The sequence below is a fragment of the Phascolarctos cinereus genome, unplaced genomic scaffold (assembly GCF_003287225.1).
Source record: "Phascolarctos cinereus isolate Bilbo 61053 unplaced genomic scaffold, phaCin_HiC Scaffold_5;HRSCAF=322, whole genome shotgun sequence".
Taxonomy (NCBI): Eukaryota; Metazoa; Chordata; class Mammalia; order Diprotodontia; family Phascolarctidae; genus Phascolarctos; species Phascolarctos cinereus.
In genome coordinates, this window is record NW_027555958.1 from 272,800,957 (window position 1) to 272,817,454 (window position 16,498).

Below are 16,498 nucleotides of genomic sequence, written 5' to 3' on the forward strand. Positions count from 1 at the left end.
TTTCCTCTAGGAAAGGACACTGAGGCCTGGAATGGGGGAAAGGTTTCCTCCCAACCTTCTGGATCTCAGACCCATGATCTCATCATTGGATTATGCTGCAGCTGAGGGTAGGGGAGCAGCTAGTCAGTCTCTGATCTAGGCTTTAAACAAGGGTAGTATGGGGACCTCTATTCCTTTTCCCCCTTATGCCCAAACTATTGCTTCCCACAATCAGAAGAGTAGAGGAATACTCTTAGGATAGCGCAGGCTTCTGTGTCATCCCTCCTTCCCCCTTTCTTAATCCTGCAGGCCAGCCCTTCTCTCCTCTTTGGCTGCCAACTCAGCACTATTCAGCTATTGTGGGCACCTCTGGCTACTTTGCTGCCCTACCACTGCTAAAGCTTTGCTTCCTTGCCTGTGCTTACTTACTATGGAGGTTTTTGGTTTCTTCCTACTCTTGAAATCTGTTTTGAGCTTCTGATAAGCCTTTTTCCCTTCATCCTTTGTCCTGCCCTTAGCCCCTAGCAGCACTATTAAGGGTGATAGAGACTCTACAAATCTCCACAAATGAACAGACTTCTCAGGCTGCTCTAGCATTCCACGTCTGTGACTTAGATAGCTTTCTTGAGCAGAGGGTATTTCAGTGAATGTAGAGTGACAGAAAGACTTTCAGGGTCACTCAGCTGGAAGCCAGGATCTAGGACTTCTTTCTACACACCAGCAGAAAGAGTTTATACTTTGATTGCTGACTCTCAAGCCAAGAAGAATTCTATTTCCAGCTCCAGTCTCCACAGAAGCCTAGTGCAGTGCTGGGCATATTATAGGTAGTCAGTAAATATTTTATGCCATGAAACAAAAAGGAATAGGCCTAAACTGGAACGAGAGGAATTTAAGTTAGCCTAAATGGGAACTTCCTGGCCTAGATTATTTGTCTTTAGAATGGATACATAGAGGTGTTTCTGAGATATCTTTCCCTTGGTGATCTTTAGGAATTCTTATAGCCCACAGTTTACTCTTTTCAAGTGAGTCTAAGACACGTAAAGTACAGAATAGCATGCAAAGAGCTGGACTAGGTAGTAGTTGAAGATGACTAAAGAAATCTAGGATTTTGGGTTAAAAAATAGGTATGGGGAGTGTAGCTAGGTGGTGCAGTGGATAGAGCACTGGCCCTGGAGTGAAGAGGACCTGAGTTCAAATCTGGCCTCAGACATTTGACACTTCCTAGCCGTGTGACTTTGGGCAAATCACATAACCCCGATTGCCTCACGTAAAACAAAAAGAAGAAGAAAAAAGAATAGGTGTGTGGAGAGGGAAGCTGGAAATGTTTCCTGAGTTGGGGCTTACCAATATGCTCTTGAATAGGGTCAAAGCCTTTCTTTTCTTGCTTGTAATCGGGCTGCTTATTCTTCAGCATCCCTGCTTAGCATTCTTCCTCCCAGCCTTCCAAAGCCTTTCTGAGGGTTAACTCTTTAAACAGAAGATACCATCTTTCAAGTTTTCTATAGAAGTTAACTCCTCTGTGGAATCTCAGTCCTTTACTTTCTCTATCTTTCCCTCTCTCTCCCCCTCCAGAACTAAGGACCTGGGCAAGATCTGCGGAAAAGGAGGGAGATAGGACACAGAGGCCTGGTCCTGATCTCCAAAACTTTCTTGGTGGTTTCTTCCTTGTGTCTAGGGCCAGGTATCTCTGCTTAAAAGGAAAGCCATACACTTGGGAACAGTTAGATTTTGAATGGCATATGTATATAACCCACTGCAGTAGACCAGGGTGTCACTTTGAAATCTGTGTGTGTGTGTGTGTGTGTGTGTGTTTGTTTTTCTTCTTTTTTCACAAAATCTTTTAAGGTCAGGTGGAATTCATGAAACCCCAAAGAACCTGGGCTTTGATGTCCAATGTAATGATAATAACACTGTGTGCAGCTCAGGAGTCTTTCATCCATGGATCTCAAAGCACTTTCCTAACACTAATTAATTGTGCCTCCCCTCTCACATGCCTTGAGGGAGTTTCCTGTTTTCTACAGTGTACGTATGATTCCTCTGGCTCCTTTTACAATTAAAAAAGTGAAGGGAGGTGGTTGAGAGCCAACAAAAGAGCTGTAAGAGATGTTGGCCCAGGATCTAGTGAATAAAAAGTGGACTGTCATCTGTGAGACCAGACACTTACTTGGCCTATTCATTCTTCTGTCCCAGTAGCTTCCCTACTGTCTGCCTTGCTGCTTTCCTCAGACATTTGCTGTCTACAAAGAGCCAAAGAAAGAAGTTGTGTTCCCAGCTTGGACTAGGGGCTGAGCACACTTGGAAACCCTTGGACAAACCTGGCGCCCCTGGGGAACTGGGAGCAGCCACCCAGGCCTAGCGGGGGTTAGAGGGGTGGTATTTGACATCTGGCACAACAGTGGTTGCCTCCCCAGACCCAGCTGGCCCCTCTCCAAAGGAAGGAGTGAATTTAACAGTCAACCCAGGAGTTAAGGGGAAGGGAAAATCCTTCAGAAAAACAGTTGCCAGCTTTCCTTAGTGTCACTGTCATTCCCTGAGCTTGGAGTTCTAGTGTAGCTGCCAACCACATCAGCCAGGCCTGTTCAAGACAAATCTGTCAGCAGAGGCTTCTGTTCTTTCTTGAATGATTCTAAACTCTTTTATTATCCTTGCTAATAGAGTAGTTTGGTCTGTGGGTAACCTAAAAAATCATTTTTATTGTACTTAAGAATTTGTTATATGAAATTATTTCTCTTCACATGTACTTTTCTAGTTATCTTTGGCTTAGGTAAAGTGCTGGATGAAGCAAGGGCTCTATTTCAACTGAACCACTATGGAGTTCAAATTTTTCTGCCCCACAGTGACTTTAAAAGGAAATTGATTCTTGCAAAATTTGGCACTAGGTTTATATCTGATTTGTAGTTCATTCAGCTATCTTGAAACAAAATGGTATCTGATATATTTTTAGTTAAACAAATGGAATTTTATATAGATTATAGAATTTTTTACAGATGATTGGACTGAATGAAATCTACAAAATTAATTTGAATTCCCTGAATAGACACTGGTAGATGTTGGTAATCCAGGACCCTTCTAAATGACAGAAACATCATCCTGAGTGTTCAAAATTAGCTTTTGTGCATCCAGGTATGTACAACCGAGAGATAACTATATTTCTACCTGATAATGTGTAGAGAATTCCTTGTTCTGGGAGACCCTTATTATCATCCATAGGATTGTCCTTTCTTTCCTTAGATCTTCATCTTTCCCTGATTCTTTAGGGTGGTTTGGAAAGGCCTCGGGAGTATGTGATTTAAGGCCAACTGTACGGGATTTAAGTCTTTGGAGACTTGGCTGGGAGTGGCAAAGGAGGAAGGAGGTAGAAAATGATTTTCCTTGAAAGGAAGATTGGGGATGCTTAGATGATTGTTCTTTCTCAGGCATGTTTGCTAGATCTTCATCTGTGTCACAACACTAACTGTGGATGTTTCCTGTTTCTTGTTCTGGGCCCTTCTCTCTACACAGTCTCACTTGGTGATCTCATTTATACCGTGAAACATGAAATGTAAGAAGACCTAGAGAAAAAATGATTCCAGCAGGTTAGGGAGATCCTTGGTGAAGGATACCTGGGAGATGTATGGGTACAATTATCGTCTGTAGGCTGATGATTCCCAGATCTAAATATCCAGCTCTAGCCTCTCCCTTGACCTCCAGTTCTGTATCATCTACAGTCTTTTGGTCATTTCAAATTAGAAGTTGCCTAGGTATCTCAGACTTAATGTGTCCAAAATAGAACTCATGATCTTTTCTGCTACACCCACTCCATTTCCAAGCTTCCCTGTTGCTTTAAAGCAGACCTGCACAATAAACAGCCTGCCAGAGTTGTATATTGTACAGGCCTGCTTTAGAGGGCACCACCATCCTCCTAGTGCCCCAAGTTCACAGCCTCATTGTCATCCTTAAATCCGCATTCTCACTTATCCCATATATCTAGTTATAATCTTATTTCTGCTTCTACCACATCTCTTATACATATCTTTCTCTACTTACACATCCTCATTTCCTTTCCCCTGGATGATCATAATAGCTTTCTGATTGATCTCTTTGCCTCTTAAGTCTCTTCCCTTCTCCAATTCATCCTCCACACAGATGCCAAAGTGGTTTTCTTAAATTGTAGCTCACATGACTGCCCTCCATGGTCCAGCAGTAGTGACCTACTTGCTGTTCCTTGAACATGACATTTCCCATCTTGGTGCCTCCGAACTGTCTGACCCTCATGCTTGGAATGCTCTCCTTCCTCATTTTCACCTCCTAGAATCCCTGGGTTTCTTCAAGACTCAGCACAAAAACCACTTTCTGTGGGATACCTTTACTGCTTCCCTCCCCCTGCTAATGCCATTCTTTCTAAAGCAGGGGTTATTAACCTTTGTCGTGTTGTGGCTCCCTCCGACGATCTGGGAAAGCTTGTGGACATCTTCTTATAATAATGTTTTTAAATATGTAAAATAAAATACATAGAATTACAAAGGAAATCAGCTATGATGAAATAGTTATCAAAATTTGAAAGAAAATAAGAACTGTTCATTTACCCCTTCCCCCCCTCTTTCTCCCAACTAAGAACGCCTGCTCTAAAGTTACCTTTCATCTACTCTGTATCTTATACAGCCCTGTTTATATACATGTTATCCTCCTGTTGAAATGAAAAGGCCTGTCAGGTCAGAGACTGTTTTTGCTCTTATTTTGTATCCCTAGCTCTCAGAACAATGCCTGACACATAATAAGAGCTTGTTGACTGATTCTCCAGTGCCCTGAGAGAAAGAATAAAATAATTCCTGGGCATTAGAAATACTTCAGAAGGATCCAGGAGAGCTACTGAATCAAAGTCCTAGTTGAGAGAAATTAAATTCTCCATTCCATACATGGGAACCATTTTTAAGGCATTAATTTTCTTACTCCTTTATGCTTTATGCTTAGTAGTCTGTTGTTTCAGTATCTGGGTTTTTTCACCCCCTGCAAATAGTTGGATTTTGTTGGATCTGATATGTAGTTTAAGCTTAAATTCTGAGCCCCTTGAGCAATCAAGTTTTGTGAAGGACCCTAGGAGCATGTAACCTTTCCTCCTTCATCTAGCCTTCTGTCATTTTGCCACCTATATTTCATAGAGGTCCTTTCTGACTCTTCTGTCCATGTGTGAGAATGCACTTTAAGAATAGTCTTGTCCCTTCTCTCTTTCTCCCCTACTCCCTTTCCTAGTTTACACTGCATTAAAAGTTGTGATCCCTAGATTCCAGTCCCAACTCCATCTCTATGGTATGAATTCTGTCTTAATGAGTTGTATGACCTAGGAAGTCATTTAACTTTTCAGCTCTGAGATTCTGTGATAATGCTATACTTTTCTGAGCCTCACTCTCCTCATCTGAAAAATTGGGATACTTGCATCACCTGTCTAGTTGAAAGTGTTTTGTAAAACTTACATAAACCTTATGTAAATGTGAATTATTATCCTGGACCTAGAGGAAAGGAACTCTTTGAAAATGCATTGTGATCTGGTAAGGAGGATATGAGACATAAAGGTTGTTTGGGTTTTGTGTGGAGAGCTTTGTCAAAACAAAATATCACATTTTAAAAAATTCATCTGTAAACTACAACCTGTGGTCCTGAGGCTCCAGAGTGAGGCCAGGGCAGCCAGGGAGGTAAGACAGCCAACGTTTTTCAGCAGAAGCAGAAATCCCAGCTGAGGGCTGGTGACGAAGGGAGAGGTTGGTAGAATGGCAGGACGGTTGCGAAGTGGCAGAGAAATTTTGTCCTGCTTTTGGGATGGGTGGTGATAAGGGGGGGTTGCCTAAGAGCTGCAGACCCATTTGATGAGTGAGTTACAGAGCCCTTTGTGATGGCTCTTCTGTTATGTTCATTTTTCCTGTGTTTGACTTGTAAAGCCTTTCAAACTTGGCCTCAACCTGCCTTTCCAGCCCCATCATACATTATTCCCTGTGGAACAAAACAATCTATACTCCGAAGTTTATGCCAGAATCTGTCAGAGACAATTTATTAATACACAAACATTTCTACTTGGAGAGAGGTTCAGACAGGCAGAGTTTCCCTCTGCTAATTAGAATACCTTCTCTGAACAACAGAGCTTCCAATTCAGGCCTTATAGGTACCTAGGTAGAGTGGTGAATTCAAGCACTTAAACTGTCTCAACCTCAATTTCCTTATCTGTAAAATGGGAATAATAGCACCTATCTCACAGAGTTACAAGGTTCAAATAAAATAAGTGCGTAAGATGCTTTGGAAACCTAAAAATACTATATAAGTCATTTTTCACATCAAAGTAAAACAAGGATACATAGTTTAAGTTTAGGGTTTTTGATTTACTAAATAGAACAATAGAAATGTTTATGCTGGTGTACCTTTGAAGAAAACAGCTTTCCCAAACCAAATTATGCACTTACTTTCTCTTTCAGTCTTCTCCAGAATAAAGGGATATCTCTCTTAATTGCATAAACAAAAAGACATTCTTGCATTCCCAATAGTTGATTTTTTACAGCAAACAAGATAAGCTAATGATCTAGTCTAGGGAATTAAGATCCCTTCCCAAAACTGATCAACTCATTAGGTCTTTGGACATCAAGTACTTTAGACCAGGATATCATCCTAATATTATTTCTTAATGTTTTGTAATACCATTGAGGTCTCAGTGCTCTCTACTTTCCCATCCTTTTCCCACACTCTCCAGTTCAGTCAGACTGGCCTCTTTTGCTGAACCTCATACATGATGGTCCATCTTCCATCTCTTAGCCTTGGCACCACTTGTCCCTAATGTTTAGAATGCCCTCTTTCATCTTTTCTGCCTCTGAGAATCTGTTTTCCTCAAGATTTGGCTTAAGCTCCACCTTCTCTACATGAAGCCCTTTTCTGATTCAGTCAGTGATGCTTGTTGATTGATCGGTTTCTCTGAGTTGGATTTTTTAGTCATTTCAGATCAATAAACATTTATTTAAGTATCCATGCATGCAAAGCATTGTGCTATGTGATAGGGATACAAAAACAAAAACCAGAGTCAGACTTGCCTTTAATCAGCTTATGTTCTCAAGAGAAGTACAATGTAGAACAGATTTGCAGTAATTATTTATTAATTAGAGCAGGAGGAGATTGAATTGCTGTTAACAAATGAGGGAATCAGGAAAGAACTTATGTAGTCAGGGGATCCCAGCTAATCACTGAAGGAAGCTAGGGATCCCAATGAGATCATTCCAAGTATTGGAGCGAGGGGAGAAGGGTGGCCTGGGAAGGGAGACTAGGGAGTCCAGCCTCTACAAAAGCCTAGGGGCGGGAGATGGAATGATGTGTATGGGGAAAAGCAAATGGGACAATTTGGTAAGTGTATGAGGATCAAGAATATGAAATGTCTGGAAAGATAGGCATGAGCCCAATTATGAAGGACTTCAAATGACAAATGGAGGAGACAGTAGGGAGCCACTGAAGCTTCTTGAACAAGGAAGGGACATTTTCAGACCTGTGCTTCTAGGGGTATTGGTTTTGTAGCTCTGTGGTAGGTGGGTGGGCGTGGGAAGAGACTTGAGGCAGGAAAAACTCAAGAATGCTGTAGCCACAGTTGATAAGTGATGTCTTGAATTAGGGTGTTAGCCAGATGAATGGAGAGAAGGGGATGGCTGTAGAAGAGATTGTAGAAGTAGAATTGCTATGACTAGGAAACTTACTGGCTTTGAATATTGGTGGGGAGGAGGGATGGGAGGGAGAATAAGTGTGGAGGTTGACTTAGTAATGATTGTTCACTTAACAGAGGTTGGAAGGATGGTAGTAACCTCAACAGAAATAGAGAAATTTAGAGGAAGAGAAAGATAACCAAAAAATGAGACCTGGAGAGAGGAAAGGAGTGACTAGGGCCTGGTGATGGCAGGGAAGATTGTGGCCTTTATCCACCACCCAACTTTTATTTTACTGCTACCTTGCATGAGTTGGGGAGAAAAGCTCATAAGGGGTCATATTCTTAGCCTTGGGGAGGGGTATACAGAAGTTAAGAGACAAATTATACCTGCTTCATGTGGTCACCTATAAGCTTGTTGATAGACCACCTCTGGAAAGAGTTGGGGAGTAGAGAAAAGTGTGACTGGCATGGAAGTCCCTGGAATCAACACTGCATCCACTACAAAGGGGGTGTGTTTTGTGTGTGCCTGTGTGTGCATGCACACAGAACAGGATGAGGTGAAGCTTAAGGAAATCCAGTGATGACACCAGGGCTCACCAGTTAGGTGATCACTCCTTGCTTCTAGTCTTTAGCCCTTGGGCCCTGAGGAGACTGCTAAAGAATCTCCTTTGCTTTCCTTTTTTGCTGTGCCCAGTAATAGGACTATCTCTCTTGAGAGCTAGAACCCCTAGACTAGGAGCACCATGGCCACATACTTAAAAGATTGAATGGGAACAGTTGGTCACCTGCTGTGCTGCTATATCAGCAATAATAATTGACATTTAGGAAGTGCTTTAAGGTTTGTTTGAGTACATAAATTCTCACTTGGTTTTCACAAACACTTTGAAGTGAGTATTCTGGGTATTTTTCACATTTTAGAGATGAGAAAATTGAGACTTAACTGACTTAAATAACTTTATCACAGTCACAGTTTTAGGGGTAAGCTAAGTGCAGCTTCCAGGTTCTTTCCAGGTCCAGAATTTTTCTCCTCTCTACCTTCCCTCTGTACCGGGCAGAAGCTGGTTGATTAGTGTTCCCTCACCTTGTCCCACTGGTCTTTGACCTTTTTCCATTTCCCCCCAGTTGAGTTGCTGTCTGGGGCACTGGGCTTCCATTTCCCTGGCCTGGCGCTGCCTTAATGATAACTAGATTCTAGAACAAGGCAGGTGACATCCTGCAGATACACGGGGCCAGGAGAAAACATGCCTGTTCCTAGGACTTGGAATACTGTCAAGCTCTGATAACAACTTAAAAGGAAAAGCGTCCCTTTGAATTCCAAGGAGTAAGCAGACAGGGCTCTCCGGGCTCATCTCTAGGCAATTGACTGTGAGGAGGGGAAGCAGGTAATTGAGTATTGCTCCCTCCCCCTTCCCCCTGTGTCCCTGATAGTCTCCAGGGTCACCAGATGAAAAGGGCTCTTGCGTAGTGAGATAGTGATACTCGAGAATTGTAAAGGTTGCTGCAGTAGGCAGCTGGCCTGCAGGGTATGAGCACTGGATTTGGAGTCTAAGGACCTGAGTTTGAATATTGCCTCTTGGGTAATTTAGCCCTTCTTTAGGCCTCAGTTTTCTCATTCCTTCCTGTTCTAAAGTAAAGCCCATCATCCCATGCCACTATTGAAAGTCAAGAAGGAGGAAAGGCCGCCTTTCCACAGCTGAAAGCACCAAAGCAAAACCACAGGCAAGGTGTGGGCATGGCCTCTGTGACACTTGGGCCATTGAGGTTTCTAAACTCTCTGCTCTCACCAGCTCAGATTTCTCCTTTTGCTTACAAGTCTTAGATGTTTTGGGCCTCCTAATTGGGCAGACAAGCTGCCCCAGAGTCATGCACCTCAGGCCGCTCTCCAATCCTGGATCTTCGAAATTGGGTTTTCAAAGGGCTTGCCCTTTTTTGTGTAAGCAGGGTGGTAGTTTAGATTTCAGCATTCATGTGCCTAGTTCTTTGAAGCCCTCATTTTCTTATTAATCTTTTAATGTTCCCTCCTCCCTTTCCTCCAGTGGACTGTTGGCACTTTAAAGCTGCTCACAGCCTCTAATGGAAAGAATGTTTTCTGTCCCAGCAGCTGCACATTACCCCCATGGACAGCTGATTAAAAAGCCACCTCTGACTGATCTTAGAACTTCCGACTCTCGAGCCAGCCTTGTGGACCTCCGGGGCAAGCATTTGGCCTAACAGATTGGTCATTGGTCTCTTCCTCCCCCCCTCCCCCCCTCCCCCCCAGTGAAAGTTCCCCAAGCTTAAGTGGCAGGGGTTATGAAGGAGAAATTTGAAGGAGGGAGGGTGATTATAATATAGAGGTGGGGGGTACGGAAGAGTCAGTGAAGGAGGTAGAATTGGAGCAGGAATTAGAAGGAGGGCCAGGGCAGGCTGGGGCAGGCTGTTTATGGTGTCTGCGGCTCAGACAACGAAGGGTTGGAGGTGGAGTGGCAATGTCAGTGATCTCTACAAGGGTTTCTTCACTACAGGCTTGACTTCAGGACCATCATCTCAACCTTGCTCTTTCTTCAAGCAAAGTCTTAGGTCTCTATACTAGAGCAGTGTTAGGAAAGGCACAGAAGAAAGCCAGACTTGTCTTTATTATCTTCCCCTTTTGTGTACTCAGCATGTGACCAGATACTATATGTATTTCAGTAATCAGATGTAGTCTCTTCCCTTTGGAAACTTAGTTTACTAGAGTTGGCATAAATAGGATTAAGACTAGATGATTTCACTGAGAATGCATACAGGAGTCATTTAAAGTCCAAAACAGGGCCTAGAGGACTATCTCCTGCAGATTCAACACTCCCTTCCCTCCCCAGAAAAACATGCTACCCCTCCCTGTCACAAGTCTAGACAACTCTGGGCAAGGCTAGCTCATCCTTCGTAAAGACTTAGTTAGGACATGCAAAGTCCTGTGCTAGGAAATAGAAATAGGGAAAGATAGTTCTTGCCCTCAAGATGCTTTACAATCTACTTGGTCATGGACATAAAGTGTCTAAGAAACCGAATCCACAGCAGCATACCCTCCTTGGGCATTCTATTATGTCCCCACTTCTCTCATGATAAGGAAGCCAGCTTTGCCACTGCAAGGCTTAAGACATGGCATTTCAGAAGAGAGATCTTTTTTTTTGCTAATTGCAGGAAATGCTTCCCTCACCTAGGGATAGGAATCTGATATCTCTTTTGTAACCATTAAGGCTTTTGTTTACCAGAGAGGAAAACTCCTTTCATTTTGGGGATCCCAAGAGCAGCTCTGCTGGAAACTGGAGGGGCCTTTACCCATACAGGCAAATGCTTCTGAGTTCCAGTCAAAGTTTCCTTCTACACTGAAACAATACCAAGCAGGTACTTGATGTTTGTTGGTACTAGGGAGGATAGAAAGCTAGCATTAGAGATGCCAGCTATCTAAGTGGAGGGCTACAGCACAGACACAAATAACAGACATCAGTCACTGTGCAGTATTTTAAGTGCACAAACGAGATTCAAACCAAATGCTGTGTGAAAATGTGACAGCTATGTAAGGGGTAGTTTTTGACTGGGAGGCTTTCTGGAAGAAGTGGCTTTTGAGCCATTCCAGGCATTTAGGGAGCAGCATGAGCAAGGGGATGAAGGGAGATGAGAAGAGTACAGCATGTCACATAATGAAGAGTCTTGCTGTGATTTAAGGCTGAAAAGTTAGGGTGGTACCAGGTTGTGAGGCTTTTGAGTCTCAACCAAGTAGTTAACAGCTGACTAGGATTCCGGCTGCTAGGACTGAGGCTGCATTTCTTTAGAGGCTGCCTGTATTGGGCCTTGAGTAGTGGCAGCACTGCCTCTGTGGGCCTGGGAGTAAAACTCATAAGTCTTCATTCAGCAGAGAAGATGTATTTCAAAGCTTGGTGCCTGACTTTAGCATGGAAAGGGGAAACCTGAGAGATGAAAGATGGTAATCCTTTCCCCTAGCCCCTTGCATCCTCTTTGCAGGCCTGATGATCAATCTTCATCAGGCCTGGTTTGGCAGGTTAAGAGCAGAGCAGACCCTAATCGGTACCCTTACTCCCTCAGTTCTAAGTGACGTAACACTAACATTAGCCTATAGGAAGAATCCCAAAAGATTGAGAGTGTAGCTATCTGCTTGTAGAACACAAAATGCTATGTGTGGTTAGGTATTAGGTACCATTCTTTCATTACCCTGGAAGCCAGTTGCCAAACTTGAATGTGATCAAGGTTCCAGAGGGAGAACAAAGTACCTACAGGGATTGGAGAAAGCAAAGGGCCATCGAAATGAGGGCTTCCCCTACTCCACTCAGAAGCCATCCCTTCCCATTTCTAGGATGGGACCTAGAAACTTAGTAACTGGAATGGAAGGATCTAAAGGGACTTTAGTCTTTTTTAGTTCCTACCCCGATACTGTACTTTGCACAAATCATTCAAAAAAACTGAGTACCTACTAATGAAGTGGCAGAGGCCCAGGCGCCAAGGTGTTTGGGGCTGGGGGAGGGAGGTGCATCGGGGAAAGTGGAAGAGTAAGGGGGAAGAGTGATGAATTAGTTGGATCCTGGGGAGAACATGAGGCAGTGGGAGAGGGATTGAGGAAGTGGCTGACTCCTCTTTCAGCTGTAGCCCTTTCTTAAGGTTGCTGGCTATCCATGGGAATCTGTCACTTGCAATTTGTTCCTTGTCAGTAGCAGATCATCTCAGCACTCCCAACACTTGGTGAGGTTTCCTTCTCCTTCCCAGTCGCCCTCCTCCTACCTCCCTTCTAAGTTCTCCCCCTTTCTTTGCTTCTAGCTCTGTCTCTGTCTCCTGGACTCACTCATAGACCCTGCCATGAATTTTCTCTGACCCCTTGGGGCCATTCCCACATGCAGCTTTGATGTGTGTGCCCAGAGCATGATTGACGGGGAAGTTTTAGTGGCGGCAGTAGGGAAATGAAGAGCTAAGGGCTGGGCTTTGAACTAAAGGACTTTGAGCTGGGAGATGCTGTGTTTAGTTATCTCCTTCAGAATATTAATTATTTGCCTCGGTAATTGGGCAGGAGGAAGAGGTTATTAAAAAATTCCAACACTTACTCCCTATGAGAACCTTATTTTCCAGATTACATCTGGCATGAAAGGAACAACCTAGAAGGCCATGTGCTGGGGGATGGGCACTAGGGAAGTCCATGCTTACCCCTTACAGGGCTGGAATCCTTTGTCCCACCCCTCCAGATGGGACCCCCTTCCTTCAGGTTTTAAGAGTCATGCTTGGGGCTGAAATAGTAAGCAGAAGATGGGAAAGATACACCCTCAGCACAGAAGACAAATACTGGGGAATACCACAGATTTGGAGTAAAGGGGGTAGTCAAAGTTATTCTGGCAGTTAGGAGAGTACCTTTCTTCCCTCCCGTCCTACTCAAGGCCATTCATTTTTCTGTTGTGAATCCCGTGGCATTCCATAGGAAAACAGTGGCTTCCTGTCTTCCTTGCCCCCACTCTCATCTGGTTTTTCTGACTTCTCTACCCCTCTCTCCAGGCTAACCTCTTTCCTGCTGCCCTTGTTCATTTTGGGTCTGAAGAACCAACAGGTGAGTAAGAAGCCTTTGGCTGTGCTGAGCTAACAGACAAAAGAACTCTAGCAACCCTGAACCCTCCACCCCTGTCTTGCCTCAAAGTTATTAAAAGATCCTTGAGGAGGAGAGTCTGGGAACAAAATTTCTTAAGGGGAGTGGGGGCTTCAGCACAAATTGGCAGGACCCAAGAGCTACTGTGCACCCTTCAATTAGGTCATAGGAGACAGGCTCCAGCATGTCCCACCTTTCTGGGGTTGTGATCCCCCACAGTGCAGGGAATAGGACATCACCATTGGTCACACTGTCCTTAAGGATAACCAGGGGAGCTATGGGAGAAAGTTGTCCGGAGCTAAAGGCTGGGGACAGCTCTGGGTCTCACTCAGCTCCTTCAGTTCACCTGAGGGTAGGACTCGGGGTTTTGCACAGATTTCTACTTGGAGCCCCAGCTGCTGGAGAACACCATCTCTCCGTCTACTGCTGATGTGCTGGTGGCCAGGTGAGTCTTGGGAATTGGAGAGGGGGGCTTGAGGGTTCAGGAACCAAACAGGTCCTATTTGAGGGGTAGGGAAACACTGGCCCTTGAGCTTAAGGCCTACCCACACCCTTTTTTTTTGGTTGTCTGCTCAGGTGTATGTCCAGGGCCTCAGCGACGCCAACTGTTTTGCCAACCCTTGAGCCTGAGCTTTCTGAACAGGAGGAATCAGCTGAAGTGGCAGTAGAACCCCCAGAACCAGTTGCAGGAACTGCTCAGCCTGTGAGGAGGAATCTAGGCAAAGTGCCCAAGTGGCTAAAACTCCCAGGTACTCTGTGTGGGAGTTGGATCTCACAAGGAGGGAGGATGACTTGGGGCTAAGGATTACCACTAATTCTTTGCCCCTTTGTATTACAGCTGGAAAGAGGTGAGAGCCCATCATGAAAGGAGGGGACTCCTCCTCTACCCCTGCTACTCCTATCCACTCCCCACCCGAGCCGGGAATAAAGAATTGGTGTGCTCCTCCTAATGAATTCCAGCGTCTTCCTTTCTTATTGTCAGGGTGATGGGATGAAAGTGTGAACTGTAATAGTTGGTGAAAAACATCTTGCCTCTTACAATTCAGGTTTCTTGTCCCAATAGAAATTAATTCTGAGGGGTCAGAAGCTAAGGACTCCAGTTCCACACAAAATGAAATTTGAACCTGGATTCACATATCCAGCTCAAATACTGTAAGACCTTTCTGAGCCTCCGTTTCCTTATCTGTAAAATAGATACTACCTATCTCATTGGGGAGAGGTTATATGACCAGAGAGCCAGCCTTGAAGCTAGGGATACCTGGGTTCAAGTCTTGACACATACTGAATGTAACACCCCAGGCAAGTCACTTCTCCTTTCAGTGCTTTTGGAAACTCCAAGACTCTAAATTCCAGAAAAGGTGCTGACCTGCAGTGGTAGAGGATGCTTCTTCATCCACCTGGAAGTCTTTTCTACCAGTGAAATCACAGATCAGGCCCCTCTCATTGTCTAGTTGCAAGGAAGGTGCTTTGTAAACCTTGGGCAAGTCACAGTCTCCTTGGGACTTCCTTGTCTTCAACTATAAAATGAGAGGTTGGATTATAGGGCCTCTGTCCCTTCCCTCCCCATATTTGTGATTGTATGGCTACAAACATACTCTTGCATTTGGTGTGAGAGCCCATTCCCTTTCACTTTCCCAGTCATTAGCTCTCTGATCTGGTAGAGTGAGAAAGAAAATTAATTCACCAACTAAACTCTTCTAACAGGGCATGCAGTCACTTTCTTATCTCAGAAGTTCTGTTCTCATTTAAGAAACACAGGTATCTTTAATGACATGGGCAATACAGGCTTCAGCCTCTGGTCCTGAATTTTTTTCCTTTTTATGTAATTGGCATCATAAATTACCTCCCTGCTAAAGAGAACAAAACTCGAGAGAAAAGAACCTTTCATGTGATCATCTGCCTCTGCAGCCTAGGCTGGAGCAGCCAGGGGTCTGGCAGAGAGAAGGCTAACTAGGATAAGGTTGGGGAGTCTGTGAGAAGGAAGGAAATGGAGCAGTGGCCACCTTTTCACCCCTCAGGATCTCCCTAATGGGTCCCTGTCCAAGAAGTTTGTAACAATCCTGTCTAAGACCCAGCTGTGGGTGTGCCCTGTGCCACTTGGGCAAGTAGCATCCAGGCCAAGCAGGGGTTTCCAGTAGCTACTCCCATTTCTGCTTATTGGACTGGACACACCCACACCTCTCCCCAAAGGAATAAAGCACAGTGGAGCTTTGTACCATCTGAATGAACTTCAAAGTGGCTAAAAGGGGCGCCCAGGGTTCCTGGCACTTGTCATTGTCTCCCCATACCAGCCAGCATTTCCCTTCAGGTCTAATTACTTCCACATGCTCCCAAGTGCTTTGAAGCACAAAACCTTAGTGAGAGAAGGAAAGGAATAAGAGAAAGGTGGAGAGATGGGGGTGTATTGGGTCAAGGGGTGGAGAAAGTACTGTACAAGAGGGAGTAAAAAGCTCCCATTGGAGTCAGATTCTTTTTGAATGGTATTCAAAGTCAGGCCCTATGTCTCCTGCCACCTCTGGACAGTCAATACCAATCCTAGCGCATCATCAGCAACAGCTCCTACACTGGAAAAACAATGGTATAGATTAAAAGGAGTTTAAAAAGCCACTTAGAAAACAAAAGCTCATTGCCTGCCAAAGGCTCAGACCAGCAAAACTGGAGTCAAAGGTTGGTTCTGTTTGTTTAAAATCATGACTGGTTCCAGCTGGGTGGGAGTGCGGCTCTGCTCCCTCACACCTGATTCCAGGCAGTTGGCTGACCAAGCAATACTGTCGTCTCTAGAAGCTGCTCTGGGCTCGTTTTTAGCCTCCTGGCTTCTGTGGAGTATGGTTAACTCTGCTGCTGTATACAGCTGTCTTCAGCAACGTTTGGGGCTTGTAAAGCTAAAGTTGGGAATGGTGGGAAGGCTCCTAAAATGTGTCCTCATCCATTAGGACTCCTATCATTCTTTCCCACTAAAGGAATTGGGAAAATGATAGCCAAACAGCCAGATTGGAAAGGGCCCCACGCTGGATTCAGGAGACCTGAGTTCAGCTCCAATACAGTCTCTGGGCCTCATTTTCTTCATCTGTAAAATAGTACTAATATTTGCACTGCCCACCTCACAAGGCTGCTTTGTGTGGAAAGTGCTTTGTAACTATTAAAATGCTAAACAAGTGTGAACTTGAGAGGCAACTATCCCCTTTTGCTGCTTCCTTTAGACTAAGGCCCAGAGCAAAGAAAGGACCTTCTTGGACTTGGTTCCATGTAGTGGATGCTGGAAGTCAGCAGGCATG

At 44.4% G+C, this 16,498-nt stretch overlaps 1 protein-coding gene across 8 annotated transcripts in view; it reads left to right on the plus strand.

The window, feature by feature from the left end:
• The window catches only part of ASPSCR1 (ASPSCR1 tether for SLC2A4, UBX domain containing), a 128,683-nt gene extending 114,506 nt beyond the window's left edge, over positions 1-14,177 (plus strand). For all 8 annotated transcript variants that reach the window (XM_021000823.2, XM_021000824.2, XM_078155872.1 and 5 more), the window contains 4 exons: positions 13,136-13,187; positions 13,599-13,668; positions 13,800-13,972; positions 14,062-14,177. In XM_021000823.2, the coding sequence (XP_020856482.1) occupies positions 13,136-13,187; positions 13,599-13,668; positions 13,800-13,972; positions 14,062-14,075 (309 nt within the window). In that variant the 3' untranslated portion in view covers positions 14,076-14,177. The remainder of the gene's footprint in view (positions 1-13,135; positions 13,188-13,598; positions 13,669-13,799; positions 13,973-14,061) is intronic.
• Positions 14,178-16,498: the final 2,321 nt, after the last annotated feature.